Source organism: Parambassis ranga, chromosome 7 (genome assembly GCF_900634625.1).
Source record: "Parambassis ranga chromosome 7, fParRan2.1, whole genome shotgun sequence".
Taxonomy (NCBI): Eukaryota; Metazoa; Chordata; class Actinopteri; family Ambassidae; genus Parambassis; species Parambassis ranga.
Genome location: NC_041028.1, coordinates 4,077,199 through 4,096,663, shown reverse-complemented (window position 1 = coordinate 4,096,663; position 19,465 = coordinate 4,077,199). Strand labels below are relative to the sequence as shown.

Here is a 19,465-nt window from a genome sequence, read left to right as displayed (position 1 = left end):
TGTTACAGAGACGAGCAGGAAGCAGTGCGTTGTCAGGTTACACAAAAACCTGTTGGGTCACATATCTGAAATGATAGTTGACTGTGAGACATTTTACTGGTATTTAAGGACAAAGTTCAAACCTCCTCTCAATACTCTTGTTTTGTTTTTGTTTGTTTTTTTCTAAGCAGGTTTTTTTTTCCTACCTGAGCTGAGCTGGATGTTTGGGGTCACTTAGAAAGCACGGTCAGTTTTGTGGGTTTTTTGCAGACATAGCAAACTATTTTTTGATTTTTGACTTACCAAAAATCTGCACAAATTTTGCCAAAAATATATAGAATACAATGCATTTCTGCGAGGTGAGGACAGGCAAGCAATAAGAAAAACTAATAAAACTAATAGAAAATACAATAAGTTACCATATGTATGTTAAGCAGAACAATAACCAAATTTGCCCTCTTCTGAGGAAATACATAAAATACAGTGTAGCCAGTATTTACTGATTGCTGGCAGTTAATTAATGAAAGTTGCATTTTAAATAATATTACTCATTAGCTGCATAATTTTTGCTACTACCCCTCAGAACATTCTCCAAAAATATATATTACATTAAAATTAATATCCATTATTACTTTTTATTTATGTCCTCACACTCTGGATTTGCTCCTATTAATAAAATAAATATCTTCTAAACATGAATTTTATTTACTCTGAACGAAAAACAACATCGCTATAAAAAATATTCAGTTAAAAAAAGCTGTAAACAGTCAAGATAAACTTCAAGGGTAACATTTGAAATAACCTAAAATTGGCATGAGTGAGCCTTGACTAATGCAGATTTGAATCTTAATAGCTTTTCAACATCACTTAATGGAGCGTCTGGCCTGCCAGTCATAAAATAAAATGTCACTGCTGCTTCCAGACCTCATTATCATATATGAGTCTGACCACTGACGTCATCCTTCTAATAAATACAAAACATTGCATACAGAGGTGCAAAATATAATTTCGTAAATAGCTGTTTCCACCTGTCCCCCCCAGACTCTGGACCAATGAGGAGGCTGCAGACGCACTCATAAAGTTCAGTTTTATGGCACCGAGAACCAGAAGTGAAAGAACCAAGGTTCTGAATAATTATGTGCATCAATCAATCTGATTCAGTGACCTGTGGAAAATTAACTTTAAATGTCAGATGACCTATAGACGCCAAGGTCTGGAACATTTTCGCACGTCCACTGACGCCCTGCCTAAGTAATTACTCTGGTTTTATTAGTAATCTGTGTGCTGTTTTAAATTCAAATGGCTGGAGAGTTTAATGGTGTAAAAACATGAGTCATTTGTCTGGCCAGTTTCTCCACCTGCTCCCCTGTGGGATGTAGTCGACATGACACGTGAAACACCTGCTTCGATAACATTTACACAGTCAGTAAAAACAGTCAATCAAGCTGAAGAGCTGCTAAAACATGACTGTGCCCTTGAAGCAGGGGCCACGCCACTTGTCTTTTTATTGAGTCTATAATTCACCTGTGACGGCCAGCTGATTTATCACACTTAGAAGGACTCTGGATATTGGTGTTGTGGCAGGCAGGAGTGTGTGTGTGTGTGTGTGGGGCATGTAAGAGGGAGGACAGACAACAGCTTGAAGTATATAACCTAGGTGGGACCGGCAGAGCATGTAGACGTCTTCTTCTCACCTGAGGACCTCTGTGCAAATCAGAGCCCCTTCCAGCAGCAGCAGCAGCTTTCTACAGTGATGAAGTGCAACCATCTCCTCTCCTGGGCCTTCGTGCTGGTGGCCTCTGGCCCTCTGCTGGCCCACCCCATTACAGAATCTGCTGAGATGCCCTATCTGGGACCTGGTGAGTAGAAAGTAATATCTCTATTATAGCTGTACCGCAGAGTAATTCACTAATTCTGTATTAGCATTTTCAGTAATAAAAGGTAATTTGTGATGATTAATGGCGGACAAGTCATTTCCTGGGGCCATAAAGTAATTACTTTAGTGCTGCAGCGGTGATTGTTCTGCCAAAGTTCTACCGTCAACACATGCAGTTTTTTGTTCAATTAATTCAAATGCTTTAGTAATTACAAGTTAGAATTAGGTTGGAAAAGGTCCACAGCATGAATCCGTACCTGTCAGTGTTGTGTTTTTTTTCTCTTACTAGCCGTGTGTGCTTGTTTGTTTCAGTATCAGTGGAGGACGGAGGAATCGGTGCTCTGAATGATCTGTCCCTCTCTGAGCAAACCTTCCCCCAGCCGGACGGCGCTGGTCTCAGATATTCCTCGCTGTTATCTGGAGAGATTAACAGAGATGGTAAGAAACATGTGCAGACACACACATTAACCTGCACTTTTCACTCTCTAAAAAGTGAATGCAACCTCCATGCATCTGTTAGCTGTACCTGCTTTATTCTGCAGCAGGAGTGGATCCCATAAAATAGGTCAAAGGAACAACACCCACAGCTATGGCTAACATAGAACAGAATAGAACTGTCAGTTTTTATTGGGCCGCAGGACAAACTACAGCCACAGGCACAGGCAGAACATGCAAAGTCCACAAAAAAACAGAATCCACCGATACTGCAACATGTTGTGTCTCATAGTAATCTCATGCTTTTGTCTATCTTAGGTGTCAGAACAACAGGTCTGCTTCCTAGAGGGATAAAAAGAGAGGTGGGGTTTCCCTCATGACTGTTATCCTTTAACAAGCAAAGAAAATGTGCAACAAATGTTTCACCGCTCTGTTTTATTCTTTCAGGTCCTACTGGAGAAACAAAGTCTCCTAAATCCTTTTAGCCATGTGCTGGGCATCCGCAAACAGTTCAGGAAGAGAGCGGGGAACTCAGAGTGCTTCTGGAAATACTGTGTTTAAAGCTGTCACACACAAGAGGCAGGGTTTGCACTATGAGAAAAACAAAACCACCTTGCACTCACATTAGTACATACAGAAATAAGAAAAGCCATGCATATGTGCACACGCCCAGATGCATGTATAGTCACACACACACACACTCTCACATAAAGAACAGTGCCTCAGGTATGACTGAGACATGTTACATGGGAACTTTTAAGATGATTTATTTACTTTTACGTTGTGTCTTTTTCTTAAAATGTCTTTGTTTGTCCAATGTATGACCAAATGTCAGCGGTTCTGCAGCACTGTGTATTGAATAAGAATAAAAACTGTAATATAAATAGTCAGTGTCTCTGCAAGTTGTCTTGATAAAAAAGGAGTTTCTTTAAATGAGGAAACAAAAACACATTGCGAAGTTGGTTCTCGATTTTTCTTCATTTTTTCCTTTTTTTTATTATTTTACAGCAGAAAGAATATAAAGCATTCAGAAAACATCTTCCATATTTTAAGGGCAATTCAAAACGTTTTGCATGGCTTCAGCAGCTGAAATCTCTTTTTTTTTTTAAACATATCCATCGAGTCAGTGACGCTTGTACATGCACAATTACAAAAATAAAACTTACAAACAAGAGAAGGGAGAGAAAACGGAGGAAAAGCAAAACACATTAGGAGAACCGAGAGGAGATGAAACTCTTTCAGGGTACAAGGGGAGGGGGGGCATGGGGTTCAGGAATGGAGGTAAAAATTGGGTCACATAACAGGGAAAGACAGAGAGAAAGACAGCTATAGAGGAGAGGAAAATAGATCTAACACTAGTTCACATGCAAAGTGTCGAGGACCCATAACTTTCTATCAAAGCAGGGCCTTTTTTTTCTTCTCAGTTTGGAATTGATGAAAACGTGCAGTTCGGTAAAGGGTGCCATATAATTGCTGTCCATAAACTACTGAATGCTTGTCTTGCAATACTGGCATTTGCATAAGAGTAAGTCGACTACATGTGTCCAATCATTTTAAACTTTACTAGGTCTATAGGTCTCCACAAAATAGTTCTTTATTGCTCTGTGTCATCAAGTGGAATATACGGTTAAACTGTTCTGTTGTCCTGATGTGCCTACCTTTCTCTGGATTGGGTGCTTCAGGAAAAAGAAGAGGAGGAAAGGCAGATTCTCAGGTCAATTCATAGAACACCTCGAAAACTGATAATACTGTATGCAGAGTGCCTATCAGCTAACCTGTCAAATGGCAGTAAAAAGAAGATCTGCAGGTGAACTTTGTTTACATACCCTCTACACTTCACCTAGGCCTAAAGAACAGGCCTGATCTCACACAATAATTTGTCCCTATGTAAGAAGTCATTTCTCTGAATGAGTTATCTATAAACAGACTTTATTCCAGGGCTCCTGTGGTGTCTGTAATATTCGAGGTTACTGAGAGAAAATGGATTATATTCATTAGTTTCCAGTAACGCAGAGGCGACACTGAAAGCACTGCTGAAAAGTTTTTTTGTTTTTTTTTCAATTTGAGCTTCTTCTGCTGTGAATCGCACGTCCTGCTCTGTTTCCTCCTCCCCGTTTTGGCACCCTGAGTAAAAATACAGAAGGGAGGTGAACCAGTCCCTCAGCCTGGAAAAGCGCAACGCTGCCTTCACCGCTCTGTGTACAAGTGAAACTGACACCTTGACATGTCTGCATGTGTGCTGTGCGATGTCTTGTGCGTGTGTTTGTGTGTCTGTCTGTGTGTGTGTGTGTACCATTTTGCTATACTCTCACAATGCCTCCAACCATGTCCGTTTGTCCTATCTGAAGTTGGGAGTACACTGATCCGATCTAAATGAATTTTAAAAAAAAAAGGAAAGAAGATAAAGAAATGATCTAAAAAGTTAGAGCTCTAAAAGCAATCCTGTCCTCATGCTTTGCCATGAAAACGTCAGTAGCTACTGCGTGTTGATCATTGGCTCAATTTGTAGGTTTGCCCACCGGGTCACATGCCCTCTGTCTTTCTGAGTTCTGTGACACATCAAACCAATGTTCATTGTTTTACAGAAGTCTTTTAACAAGCCTATCTGACTACCGATTCTAGGAAAATAAGCATGCTTTAGGTGCAGTTCTGTCACCCAGTTAACTATTTTACCCATGCAAGCATAATAAATCCTTCTCCTTTTTGCCACAACATTGCACTGACTATGCATTCTAACCACAGACTAGAGGATGAATGCAAGGCAACAAACCCCAGTAGTGGCATTTCTTAATGTGATTTTTAAACAAGCTGTCCCAGTAAAAAAGAAACATTTGGAACAGAAGGCAGAAAAATAAAAATATAAAGCTTAGCATGTCGACAAGCTGGAGAGCTACAGGTGTGTGTACTGTGTTTTTCTTTGTTTGTGTGTTTTGTGTGTGAGTGTGTGTGTGTGATGCCATGTAGTAGTTAGTGGTGATCGCATGGAGAGGAGAGGGAATACAGCACTGTCTGCGGGCGACCATTTTCTCTCACATTACCTCGACTTCCTCAGAATGTTCAGAAACTCTTGACTGGTGTTATCGGGTGGGTGTGAATAGGCACTTTCTACATAAACACTCTGGAAATAAAAGTTCACATATCGGATGATACATATCGACAACAAAACAATCAATCAAACAATCAAATAAATAAATAAATGCGGGAAATTTAGCCTAATAATTATTAAAAAAAAACAATAAACATGGCAATATTTCAACAAAACATAACTCAAGTTTTTCAGTGGCACTTGGCTGAATGATAAAACTCGGATACAGAATACACTTTCTGGTAAGAATATGTTAGACAGCAGCCAACAGGCACCTTAGAAACCAGCAGCTATTCTATTATTCTTTCTGCCTGATCCAAACTATATATTATGGCACTATTTATTTATTTATTCATTTATTCATTTTACACATCCTGCTAACATCATTTTTGGCTTATCGTCCCTGCATTCTCTGTATGGAAACCCGTTGACTGTCAGAAATTTGTTCTTTTGTTTTGTGTGTTTTTGTTTTTCAGCTGCTGACATGTACAGAATACTACATGTTTTTTTTTTTATACCAGACATGGAGTACAAAGTCTGTTAGAGCCATGGCAGCCTTGATCAAGGACTTGTACTGAGAAAATTGAACCTTCAAAAAGCAAAGATTGGTGCATTTTAAGTAGTGACAAAGAGCAATAACATGGATCGCTTTATAGGGACCCCATGGGCAAGGCTGCCATTTACAATCGTTAAGATCTTAAAAAGATAAGATACCTCTGTAATGTCACATTCCACTTGCAATGACAACAAGAAAATAAACTTTAATTCAGTGATGGATAAATGCTCCGGTTATCAGTGAGAAAAGTGGAGACGTGATAGACTTACAGTAAATGCTTTCTGCTTAAATATGACTTCCTCTGCAAACTGTTGTGGTTTTTTGCGATCATCTGGCCGGTTGTGACTGTAATGGTCTTCAGTGCTATAGTGTGTTTGTGTGTGTGTGTTTCACTGTATGATTATCTGTTCTGCAAAATATTAACTTAATTCTCTTCTTAAGCTATATAGCATTCACGTACCTTGGCACCAGTGGCAAAAGGTTCTTGGTAGCCCAAAACAAACAAATGAAAAAAACAAACAAAAACAAAAAACAGATAATTTTTGAAGACTTCTCTTAAACACTAAATACAGTCATTTTTTTTTAACTTTTTCATATTGCAATAATATCATGCTTTAGCAAAATGTTCTTCTCAAGAACAATCAAAATAAAATAAAATACTCTAATAGTGAAATAGTTTTCATTTTACAGAGCATAGCCACTACTGCTTTTGTTGTTGTTTTTTTTCTCCCTTTTGATTCATACTTTTCATGCACATAGCTCATTTTTATCCCAGGTATTTACACTATATACAAACATACAACCATACTTCTTAGGCATTCAAACAAAACTATACAAATATTCTGTTTTTGTCTCATACCTGTTTTAACCCATTTTTAATGAATAAAATAATATATTTCTAAAATACAGTCCCCTTTGGGTACATGTTTTGTTTTTTTCCTACGTACTTTCAGCCTTCTTTATATACAGAATTCGCTCAATTGTCAAAAATATGGATTTGTCAAACCCCTATTTTGGGACAAGCTTAGGGACCCCCTAAAAGAATCTCTAAGACGTCAAGGCAATGTATGTGATCTTCCCCTCAAAAGCCTTCACAGGCCCTGAAGTTCATTTAAAAAGAACAGTAATATAACCTGCATGACCATAACACAAAGTAGGCAAGTTCTTTTTCTCATGTTAGTTTTCAGAGGAGCAATCAATCCAACAAGGCAAACTGAAAAAAACAGGACAACACAGGGAGAACGTCAGTACTGAAATGGTTAAAAAAAATATGTGGAGGAAAAATGAGTATATGTGGACCAGAAAGAAAACCAGAAGATAGGCTGAAAGACTAGATCATAAGCACACAAGCAAAGACTTTTCTTGCCAAGAAGTCATGCATTTTTTCTTGGATTTAACAACATATAGCCTGAAGATACAGATCACCAATACATTGGACATGATGGAAGAAATACACTGGACAGTGTGGACAAATTCAAGTAATAAAGTGACAATATATACCATAAAGCATAGTTTTTTTTCAAAGAAATGTTTAAAACAGAATAATTATTTCATCCCCCATCTGCTTCTGCATGTTTAAACCCCGACTACATTCATTTGTAGCTCCACCCGTGCGGGCAGACTGGTGGGGTAGAGCACAGTGGACCAGGAGGGATGGTTGTTAATCAACAGCAGAGTGGAGGGAAAATGGGGTGTGTGTGTGGGGTTATCAGTATATTTGGTTTAAAAAAAAATCCTTCTTCCAATGAATTGATTGGTCACTTAAAAAATTATGAAATACAATTAGAGCCCAGAGTGTTTCTGCATTGTCTCTGTGTGTGTCCTCTGAGATCTCCTGCAGCAAGCCTCGGACACATCCTGTGTTCGCTTCCTTCACTGTCCACAACCTCTCTTCGTATCCAAAAAAGACAAAGCAATCCATGAAAAAGTGCAAAAAATGCCATGAAGCAAATGTTCTGCACCCCCCCCCCCGCCCCAACATCCCAACCCCTTTTTTTTAGTTTATAATTCTGTAGAAGTTGCCACTCCAACCAAAATCAAGTCAGTGGAAAGAATAGACGTGAAAAAAATGCTGTTGTACATGTAGTTGAATCAGCAACACTGCAGTAGAAGGAATAGTAATAATTGCAGTGCTTGCATTGATGTTCTTTTTTTCTGTTTCTTGTAAAATGTCTCGGGTACAAACAAAAAATCAAAAAACAAAAAAAAAAACAAAAAAAAAGAGGAGTCAGGAGAGAGATGTCACATCGCAAGGGGGCTCTTCTGAGCGGTCTCATGTTCCCTGGCCCTTTTCAATTCTTTCACCCTGGAACACAGACAGAGACACAAGTCCATGAATACAATGTTCATGCCACAAATAGAGAGGTTTGTGAAGGCACACACACGCACACACACAGGCCAAAACAGTGTTCAGCCACTGTTCAGCCAGAGCTATCAGAAAAATATCAGCTGAGATTATCAGGAGCTGCAGCTGCTCTGTGAAAGGAAGTTATTGGTCAGGATGATTACAGCACAGTTACAGAAACATTACTACATTCAGGATAAAACATGCTTTGAGTCAAAACAAATGCAGCAAAACAATATTAGGATTATTATAATTAGAATTTTATAGATAGACTGACAGAAAACGTAGCATTTGGAACATTTCTACTTTCAGTTACTGCACTAAGAAATACATGTGCTACCATTTTAAAAAGTATCAAGGCATGCAAAGCATGAATTATTGCATTATTATGTTACGGACAAAGGTCATTTGCACATAGGACTTTAAAGATTTATAATATAAATAATAGAATATAAATTTCTAAGAATTAAAAAAATTGAGTTTCTGGCTAAAAAAACTCGAATGTTCATAAATGCATTGACTGTCTACAAACAACCAGAAGAATATGCGACGTCATAGAAGAGACATGTATCAGGAAAATCAAGCAAAGGTCATCTGCTGTACCCAATCATGACAGTTCAATTACTAACATGAGACAGATGTAGCTCTGCTCTGGGTCTTTTATATTTAAGAGATGCAGGGTTAAATGCAGCGTCTGCACACACAAACCATGTATGTGTGTGTGTATGTGTGTGTGCTGTATCCTCTCATGCAGAGCTGGTGCGCTCCCGGGAGGAGTGAATCCATTAAAGCTCTGTTCAAGTCCCAGGGGGTGGAAGAAAGTATTGTTTGTTTTTTCACTGTGACCTATATGCTATCACAGCTTCCTAACCTATATCACAGTACAGCAGACATAAGAGGCGGTAACATCAACAGCATCACCTGCTCTACAAGCATCATAACCTATTTTAAGACATTAAGACAGTATATTCTTCAACAAACAATATATAATAAATATTCTGTCATTTGTTTCTGTTTTAGTATTGATTTATGTATTTGTTATCACAGTTTTAATACACAGTAATTAGAGAGGTTAATTCCCCCTCTTAGTCTGTCGAGTGGCTAGAAACAGAGCACACAGCCAGCCAGCCAGACAGACAGACAACTACTTGAGAAACAGCAGGCCCATAGCATGCCTAAAAGTAGAAGAGCAAGGCCCATAGTTGTCACCACATGACATGCAGCAGAATAGTAGAGAAAAAGCTTCCCGTTCTCTCAAACTGGCAACAACACAAAGCTGGAGACAAAAAAAGAAAAAGAAAAATCTCCAAGGAGAGAAAGACAGAGGTAAAGAGAGTCAGAGAAGTGCCTGTTAAGTGTTGCAGTGACTTTGTCATTCATAAGCATTTCTGTTAGTTCGAGATAGGTTCTGCTCTAAATTTGAGCTTCTCAGTCCACCTGTGGCTCCAGTCGGCAGCCTTCATGCAAGCAGGCATCAAGCAACAGTGATGGATGATGAGGAAGGGTGGGTGGGGTGGTGGAAGAGAAAAAGCAACAGAGAAAATGAGAGTGAGGACAGGAGGGAGAGAACGCGAAGGCCAAGACCTCAGGAGGAGATAATTGGATTATTAAAGAGAGCGACATAAGAGGGAGTAAGGGAGAGAGAGAGGCATACAGAATAAACAGGTAGAAGAAGAGAGAGAGAGAGAAAAAGAGAGGCACGAACTGAGTTGCTGAGGCTGCACTCACCCGCTTGAACAGTCTATGGTCCATCAAGGGGCTTGGCATAAACAGCAAAACAATACCAGACAGCTATTAGCACACAGTAGGCACTGTGAAGGAGGGGGCGAGGACAGGTTGGGGCCAAATACAGCGAGAGGGAGGGAGGTGGAGCTTAGGTGTTGGGGACATTTCTAACCACCCAACAAAAATACATAAATCACATCACATTGAGTGAAAGAAGATAGTAGGAGTTACTACTGTGTCTTACTGGTTAACTCAATGAGACATTATTAGTTTAGACCAACCATTGCTTTGAATTTAGCCTAATATGTAAACATGTCTGTGTAAAAATGTCAGCGCTGGAGCCTACCTGTGGCGGCAGCGTCGTAGGAACCTCATAATCTTCCTGGCAGCTTGATCCTGCCTCTTTGTGAGCAGACTACCTCTACAAATAACAGACAGATAACAGCATTAGTAATACCATATTGGTCCTCAGACTTCCTTTTGTTTATCAATCAAAAATATTATCACCACTTTGGTTCCTAGTTTGCAAAGGCAATCTAATGGCAAATTAACGTTGCTATTTTGCTGTAATTTTACCTCACAGAATACAGACATGCTGGTCCACCACTGGTGGTTTAACATGTCACTTTTGAGTGTCTACCTCAGTTTGTGCTGCACCAGGGCAGCAGCAGCCCCACGGTGGTGAGGCTTCAGCCTGCCAAACTCCTTGTAGCTGCGGTAGTATTGCTGAATGAGCACGGCAGCCCTCTTGCTCTGCTGGAACTTCTTCTGTTCGTGGTAGCTGCGAAATTTACTCTGGATAAGGATGGCGGCCTGCGTCATCTTCTTATAAAGTGCATACTGAGGAGACAAGCGAAACAATGTGTTACTCATCCATGATGCTGTTTAAACACAACATTAGAACAGAAGAGAACTTCACAAGTGCAGGATTTTATTTAGCTTATGTTAGTGTTTTACCTTCAAGGCTATCCATGTTAGCTTGTAAAAATAAAAAAGAAAAGATTATGAATGATGCACTAAAAAGCACTGAGGTCTGTATGGAACACTTCTTTGCACTGTGGTGCCTACCTGTTTGTATTTCTTGTAACAACGTTGTATAACAGCAGCAGCTACTTCCTGTTGCTCTCGGAGTGGCCGCCCCTGTTGGAGAGTAGAGTGGCAGAGGTCAGAGGTTGTTAGTGGTTGTCCCTGAGGCATGTGAATGCCACCCCGGAATACATCCACAGCCTCCCTGTGAAAATTGGGGAGGAGGAGATGGAGGCAAGCTGTCGCATGACAGAGAGCCATAGGTCCACCTCAGCATCAGCTGGCAGAACAGACGACTGTGAACGACAGCAAACAGTTTGTCATATGAAAACTCATTAAAAATTTGCTGAGAGGTGGGAGCTGAGGAATGGGATCGGGCAGGAGGAAAAGGACTGGTGTGTGGAGAGCTAGTTAAAAACAGGCAGAGGCAGGCTTCATACCACTAACTGAGAAAGAGACAGAGACAGAGTAGAACATTAGCTTAATTGTGTCTATGTGCAGCAGGGATACAGGGGACAGTGCAGTCTTTCTTCTAAGCAAGGCCATGCTCTGCTCAAGCCACCTTCCCATGCTGAAACCACAGGGGCATATATCTATATAATTTTATGTTGTAACGTGTAAATGAGAAGAGGAACAGAGACAAAGATAGAAATAGAAAAAAATGTCATCAATACATAACGGTGATTAGAAACATCTCAAGACAAGAGATAGTAACAAACCGTATCACAATCCTAAGCTTTACCAAACAAAAGAGGACCTTCATCATCCCCTGAAGCCAAAAAACAAATCATCTAATTACATCAGTCCTCAGCCTGTAGCCCTGTCACTGTGGGCAACAGTACATACAGCTTGAGTCCCAAGCCTGTACCTTGTACTTGCGGAAGGCAGTTTGGACGAGGCGGGCAGCCTCATACAGCTCTCTCTGCTCTGGATCTGACAGAGTCAGCTGGGCCAGGTCTCGCTCCACTTTGCTGTTGGAGGCATTGATGAACTCACTCCAGTCAGCTGGGGAAGGAAGTGTTGACCTTTCCAGGGGCCCCTCTCTCAGCGGAGACCCCCCCGGACTGAGGCTGGGATTGGATGATGGAGTCAGGGGTTCGTTATACAGAGATCTGAGGAAAGAGGATCACAGAAATATTCAGACCTTTTTTTATAAGTTATATAGTGACACTGATACAACAAGTATCAGAGCTAAACAGCAAGGTGGGGCTCCTTACCGTAGATGTATGATGCTTGGAAGCTGTTCCACATCACCCAGGTAGTTGGCCAGCCAGTTCATGGTGTTGCTGACCCCTGACATGTCTAAGGGCACAGAGTCTGCAGTGCTGTAATTCTCCCTTTTGATCCTCTCAGGTGTTGCTTCAATTATGTGCTCAGCTAGCGTCATCATGTTCACCTGTTTCAATGAAGAATATGATGAAACTAAGTTTTAAGTAAGAAAGGTTAAAATTTAAAGGTAAAGAGACCTATTTTGGTCTATGCACATGGTCTAATTATGCAGGTATAACTGGTCCTGAGATAGTTAATAATGATGATAGTGATATTGCTGGAGGCTAAATATCTAAGTCCAGCACTTCATCTGTTGGAGGAGTCTGATATGGATGCCTGGAAGATTCCCTTGGCTGTTGCAGCAGATCAATAGAGGGAGTTTATTATGCGGTGATGGCCATCGACAGAGTGCCAATTTGGCTTGGTGTATTTCGCCTACCCACTGCAGGAGGCCAAAATGAAAGAGGTGCCAATGTCCATTTTGAATCTCATTTTTGCAATGCTTCCTTTACAGTATTTGTAAAAGCTGCTTTAAATTGGGAAGATGTTTGATTCATTGTTGGCTTGCATTATGTGCAGTTTTAATTGTTTGTGAAATCACATTATGTTTTCAGAGCAGCATCTATTGACCAAAATTATATCTTCAGCAGTTTTGCAACCAAGATCCATACATTTAGTTGACAGAGTACACTGTTGTCTTTTAAAATTCTCACCTGCAGGTCGTCCATCTGTGTGAGACAGTCCTGGTTCTCCAGATCTTCTCGATATGACAGCAGTTCTGACTCTGCCATTTCTCTGTCTGCCATTACCAGCATTCCTAGCTGCTCCCGTTGACGTAACCGGTTGACCAGTTTCTCCTTCCCAAGGCTGCTGCCTCCACTAATCCCTAGCGCCTTTCTTCCCAAGCTGCTGCTGGAGAAAGTCTCTCTGGAGGTCCATCTGGCTGTCCCTGTGCTGCCTCCTGTAGACAGGTTTTTGTCTGAGCTCAAGCCTTCTGAGGACAGGCTCTTGGTGCTTGAGGACAGCTTGTGGAGTTGTTGCTGCTCCAGGCTCAGGGGAACAGACATGGCCTTGTCAGGCCGAGTTTGAAACAGTTCTGGGTTGGGTTTATGTTTTTTAGCTTGTGGGAGGTCTCTTTGGCCCTCGCTGCTGTAGTAGTTGGAGGGTTCTGATCTGGGCCTTCTCAAGTCTGCAAAAACATGACATATACAAATTAGATTGAGAAAAACTAATTTCTTAGGGGAAAAAAAACATTCTCCCTATACTGACCAGGATTCAGGCTGGTGTTGCTGGTTGTGGCTGTGGTGGTGACAGGACCTCCTTTCTTGCCACTGGATGCTACTACACTGTCGTTTGCCCAGTTGGCCATCCAGCTGTCTGTGGTGGGGGCATCAGGGGCTGGGGAGAAAGACATGCGGGTTGTGGGTGGTAAAGCGGCTGGTGGCTGCTGCTCCTCCCTCTGTAGCTGCTCCAGACATTCAGCCAATTTGGTATGGCCACGAGAGCGAGCAATGGACAGGGGTAAGCGGCCCAGAGAGTCTGGGATAGCTAGGGCACGTCGGTCCCATTTATACAGGACAACTGCTGCCTCCAGGTGGCCTAGCGCACATGCCCACATCTGTAAAAAAAAGGTAAAAAAATGGGAAATTAAGATAATGCAAGATTGTTTTTCATTATTGTAACTGTCTGATGTTGAACTTCTGCTCTCTTACCAGAGGTGTGCAGGAGAAGTGATCCACATTGAGAGGGTCCACTTCTAACTCCAAATCAATACTATCAGCATGCTTTGTACTAAATGGAAGAGAGAGAAAATATTCAGCATCTCATTTCTATTCTTTTTGGTGTACAGAACAATGTGACAGCTTGTAGAGAACTTTGTTCTAACCGCCACTTGATGAGTGTCTGGATGAGGGTGGCGTAGCCCTGGCCTGCAGCCAAGTGGAGGAGCGTCATGCCTCTGAAGGTCTTGGAGTGGATTAAGTGCTTGGACTTGGCCCAGCAGGCCCTGCTCATCATCTTTTCACAGACCACCACAACACGGCTCTCAAAAGAGCTGCTTGCCTGTGTCTGGCCTGTTATACACTTAAAGATACAAAAACAGCAAACAGTACTCGCTGTCAATCATTAATGACAAAACTTAATGTGCTTTCTGTGCGCTGTCAGATGTAATGGCTTTAACATATGAGCAGCATGATGTGGCTTTTTACCTGTGTCTGGATGTTGTTGCCACCCCCTCCTCCTCCTACTCCTGCTCCACCACCTCCACCGCCTCCTCCTCCTCCACCACCACCACCACCACCTCCTCCTCCCCCTGTTCCTCCACCAGCTCCGCCACTCCCTGCACTGCTCGACTGCTGGTGGCTGGCCATCTCCGCCATCCTCCTCTCCATCTGCTCCAAGCGCTCCAGGATAGACATTCTGAACTGGTTATCTGGGCAAACAGTGGGACACAGAAGAACACGTCAGCACACGGGCAGAATCCAGTGTGAGACAAAAAATGCCTGTGTTTGCTAGCACCAGCACAAACAAGCTTGTATCCTGACAAGACAAATGATCATACAGTATGCACCACAAGCTGCACCAATATATTGCCCTGAGGAGCATTAACAATGTCGCAGTGACTTGGGGCATGAGGAACACAAGTCTGCACAAGTCTGATGGGAAGTTAATTACTTTCACCTATATCACACAAAAATGCCTTAAAATCATCATTCTTCTCCTCAGAATGTGAGCAAAAACAATAACATCCATCATTAACTCCATCAAAACAATCAGCTTTGCTGAAATAATCTTTAAAGCCTATCAATCATCTGCTAATGGCTCCCATCACCAAACTCCCGCTGCCGCCATCATTCTCACATCACTCAAAAACAGCTCCAGCTGACTAATACAGGTTGAAAGATTGGCAAATGAACAAGGGCATGTTAAATGTGTCCACCCTTTTGCAGAGGGGGGAGTGAGCAGCTGAAGGCCTTTTCCAGCTGATTAAGTACAGGCTATTATGGCCACTGAGTCCCAGCCCGCCCCTGTTCCGTGCACCTGTATGGTAGAAGAATCAATCACAACTTGCACTCAAGATCCTTGAAAATCCAACCTTTCCATGGATCAAGATAAGGTATGTGCATTGGTTGAATGTGTTACCATTTACTACTTTGTGCCATGTATCTGTGAGAGTGCTGGTAGTTTTTGCTCAGATCTTCAGCTTTGCAAGAAGAAAAGCTATTTTCCATGTCAGAAATATAGAACATACTACATAATTCAAGACCTGAGAAAGGGCAGAAGAAGTGACTTCTCAAGATTATTTTAATTAACTAACACAATAAACCAGGTGTAACTTGAGAATTTATCAGACCTATTATTATTAAAAAGTCCACACACTGAAATTTGAACCTGGTGCAATATATTAATGTAAGATTACAGAAACAGCAAATAAGCCGACTACAAACATACCTACACGCAAACAAACAAAAAATAAATGTGTATATAAGTAACTAAGTAGTTAGTATAAGCATGTACACACACACACACACACTCTCACAATATGGTGTACAGACAGTGGATTGGGATGGGCACATAGAGCCCACTGCAGCAGGGAGTATAGAAGACTGCATTAGCATTCCCCATTTAGCCACTATGAGGCCGTTTCTGTGGCAACCTGCTGCCGAGTGGTAACTAGGCGACAGGAACATGGCTGTGTGTGTATGGTCTGCCTGTGCGCTATTGGCTTATTGATGAAGGGGAGGAGAAGGACTCAGTACACAGGCAAAAAAATGGAGAGAGAGGCAAACAATAAAAATGGAGTCTATAAATCTTTCCTGTGTACTTGGCCTACTCTCCTTTTCTCAGTGTTGATGCCGTAGGTAGGGACCTAATGACTCTAAGTGGGGAGCCTTCACAGCACGACCTGGTGACATTTGCGCTTTTACGGTATCTTGGCAAGTCACAGCTCAAAGCTCCACAGAGAGCTAATGTCACAGTGAGACCTCCTATAAGCCACTGTAAAAGAGGTCAAGTAACTTCTATCAGTGAGCAGAAAAGCATAATGTCACCAGCTGGTAAATTACTGTTCTCATCGACATTATGCTGCACTGTGAATAATAGACTTAAAAGGACAACAATGAGGTCCCTGCCTTCGATTACTGTGTGTGCTGCAGACTACATAATTGAGTGTACTGTCAGATCAGCCAATCATTTTCGTATCAGTAAGGAAAGCAAACTCATGGGTGTCTGCACTGCTTCTTACTTTGTGGTATCCATCCTCATGTAGTGAGGTGAAGAGTTGCTTGCCTGTTCTAAACTGAGTGTCAGCAGGAGAGTCAAGAGGTTGAGATAAGTCATAGCACTACAACCTGGCTTGGTATAAAGGCTGAGTTCCTTTTGGATGACATGTGGGGAAAGACATGGACAGAGAGAAAGAGAGGAGGGGGATAGTTAGCAGTAGGCTGACATGTCTTTGTTCAGACCCAGTGCTGCAGTGTGCTGCAGTGCAGATGATGTCATCTCCACCTGCTGCCTGCTGCTCCAAATGCGATGCACGTCCACTGCAGAGGGAGGATGGGGGGAGAGAGACGAGTGGGAGGGGAGAGGGAGGAGACAGGGAAGGTGAGCAGCCAAACAGCACTGTAACAACACAGTGACGCTGTTAACGTCCTCCCTTTCTCTGGTTCACTCCCATGTGATGATGTGTGGCAGGAGACGTGGTCACTCTCACACATTTAGGGCAGACTCTGACATGCTGTTTTAAAATACAATAAGGTGTAAAAATGAGGCAGACCATGCATTATGTTCAATGAACTGTCTGTAGACAACTGTCTGCCTTACAAAGGCAGGGTAAGAGTCCCATTTCCTCTGTTGCTGAGTGTTATAAAGCTTTTACATACTGGATATGGACACTTGCTAACTTTGGCCATCTGGATAAAAGAGCACAAAAACCTCTTCACTTTTCTGGTTAAAACATACACTGATTTTTTCATGCTGTATCTCACACTTTTTTACGTTCTTGTGGACCCATCTGACACTAACCTGTGGAGTGTTTACTTGTGGGAGATAAATTAACAACATCTTACACAGTTACATTTTTTCTATCTGTTGCATCACACAATAGTGTGCTTTTTCAAATGACAGTAAACATTCTGATAAATGATGACCTGACTTGTCCCAACTTAGGAGTGAGAGAAAAACCTCTCACCTCTGAGACAAAAGCCTGGGCAGAGGGGGAAAATACCACATGATAGGTCCTTTAACAGAGCGATAGCTATCTCTGCTAAAAAGGGAGTACGATGCAACAAAAATGTTAGAAAAACACAGTTCTTGAACTTGGCTTGACTATTACTGATAACCCAGATGAATAATTTTGTCACTTGTTTTGGGATTTACAATTATTAGAAAGAAACACTAATGATCCTGTGGCCCATCTGACACTAGCCAATGACCTGGTCCACTAAATGGGAAAGTTTTTTAAACAAGCTGCAAAACACACATTCTGCAAGCTGGAACAAGTGCAGGAGCTTTGCAGAGTCAGTAATGTTCCTTAGCTCATGATGACTGTTGTGCTACTTGTTATTAGCTTCTCTCAAAGGACATTCATGTTCTCTAAGAGACACTTGTTTCCTCTGTGAGAAGCAAAGAGCAAAAGACCTAAAAATGTGCTCTGAGTTTCAATCTACACAGTCAGAGGCTTCCCCCACATATTATCACACGTGACATGGCAGCAGCTCCTCATCAGATATGTTTATATGCACAGGGATTAAGGAAGGTTGCTTATTGAGACACAGTGGCGCACAGTGGGAGTGAGGACAGGCTGAAGGGAGGAAGATGAGAGCAGAAAAAACAGTAAGGACAGGACAAGGGTGAAGTGAGATGAGGTGGGTAATGGAGAGGAGTGGAAAAAGGAGAGGGGAAAAAAGGGCAAGGAAGACAGAGGTTGTCAAAGGGACACGCTGGAGAATTGCTGGGTCATTTTAAAGGACAGTGAGGAGTACCTGTCTCTCCCTACTTAGCAAAGTCAATGATGAGGGTTGGAGAACTATTACAAACATCTCAATGATTGTGTGTGCGCTTTATTTCTCACTTGGACCAATAAAATATTTGTTCATGAGTTCATGAGCATGAAGCCTGTTGAACACAATATCCAAACACAGCATTAGTGGGATCTTGGGCAAATACTATAGAGCGACACACAACGTTTAGACCTATAACACATCATCATTAAATTCTTTTTTAAATATCATACCTTGTACTTAAAAAGTCACATTCATCTCCTTTATCCTTAAGGGGCTTAAAGGGTTAGCAAAATTCTGAACGTCTGTAGGAGGACATCTTTAATCCTTACTTCTCAACCTCTGATTCTGTTCATGTCAATCAAGTTCAGAGCTGGACCTCATTATCTTCCTGCAGCCAGTCAAAGTCTCACATGTAACCCAGTGGAAAGACCAGAGGCCAACCTCCCCGTGGGTCTCTGCGTGAGCTGATTGACAGGGGCTGGTATTTGTGACTGTGCAGAGGAAGGGGCCAGGCCATCTGGCAGCAGCAGCTCTCGCAGCTGGAACACATGGCTGTGTGCTGATAAACAGGCGGCATTCACTTCAGCATAGGGTAGCGATTGGGTTCTTTTTCTTTTAAATATATATTTGAATTCTCGTTAGAGAATCAAAATAAGTGAGATAGAAACATCTTTTGTCTGCAGCATTTGTTAATGTCAGATACTATGAAGGGGGTTTGATCTACCCATCTATCCATCTGCTGTACAGCTCATCTTGTTCAGGGTCATAGGGTGGGGTGGGAGATGAGACACAGGGTGCATCCTAGATAGGTTGTCAATCCATCACAACAGACATTCACATTTAGGAGTTTCACTTCACACACAAATCTCTGCTGTCATAGCTGGAACACACCCCTCAATCAGACAGCAAACAAATTTAGCAGACATACATCTTTGACTGTATCTTTAGTTTTTCCACCATTAAGCTGTGAAACCAGTTCTCTTCCATATTACAGAATCATTTTGACAGCAGTAAAATGTTTATTTTTGCTGCTTACATCTGTTAAAAACCTTCAGAGATGAGTCCTGACATCAACATTCCAAATTTAGGACTCACATTAGGCTAGCCTCATGCCTACATTACTGCTACACTTCTTCTTCACGCTAAATTAAAATTTGTTCACCTTAAA

The 19,465-nt window shown here is 41.7% G+C and overlaps 2 protein-coding genes across 4 annotated transcripts in view; one reads left to right on the top strand and one right to left on the bottom strand.

Moving 5' to 3' along the window:
* Nucleotides 1-1,732: 1,732 nt before the first annotated feature.
* Nucleotides 1,733-2,851, top strand: LOC114438910 (urotensin-2-like). Its single transcript, XM_028410559.1, has 4 exons — nt 1,733-1,838; nt 2,168-2,293; nt 2,609-2,652; nt 2,738-2,851. The coding sequence occupies exons 1-4, from the start codon at nt 1,733-1,735 to the stop codon at nt 2,849-2,851; spliced, it is 390 nt and encodes a 129-aa protein (XP_028266360.1).
* A 5,321-nt stretch (nt 2,852-8,172) lies between these two features.
* camta1a (calmodulin binding transcription activator 1a) overlaps nt 8,173-19,465 on the bottom strand; it is a 253,255-nt gene continuing 241,962 nt past the window's right edge. Inside the window, exons 12-25 of one of the 3 annotated variants that reach the window (XM_028409713.1) lie at nt 14,595-14,726; nt 14,503-14,537; nt 14,181-14,377; nt 14,008-14,086; nt 13,565-13,913; nt 13,009-13,484; nt 12,244-12,422; nt 11,895-12,138; nt 11,069-11,140; nt 10,958-10,978; nt 10,641-10,840; nt 10,347-10,421; nt 9,981-10,034; nt 8,173-8,236 (exon numbers count right to left, since the gene is read on the bottom strand). In XM_028409713.1, the coding sequence (XP_028265514.1) occupies nt 8,173-8,236; nt 9,981-10,034; nt 10,347-10,421; nt 10,641-10,840; nt 10,958-10,978; nt 11,069-11,140; nt 11,895-12,138; nt 12,244-12,422; nt 13,009-13,484; nt 13,565-13,913; nt 14,008-14,086; nt 14,181-14,377; nt 14,503-14,537; nt 14,595-14,726 (2,177 nt within the window). Of the gene's footprint in view, nt 8,237-9,980; nt 10,035-10,346; nt 10,422-10,640; nt 10,841-10,957; nt 10,979-11,068; nt 11,141-11,894; nt 12,139-12,243; nt 12,423-13,008; nt 13,485-13,564; nt 13,914-14,007; nt 14,087-14,180; nt 14,378-14,502; nt 14,727-19,465 lie in introns of all 3 variants that reach the window. The other 2 variants (XM_028409714.1, XM_028409712.1) reach the window with 2 other exon arrangements.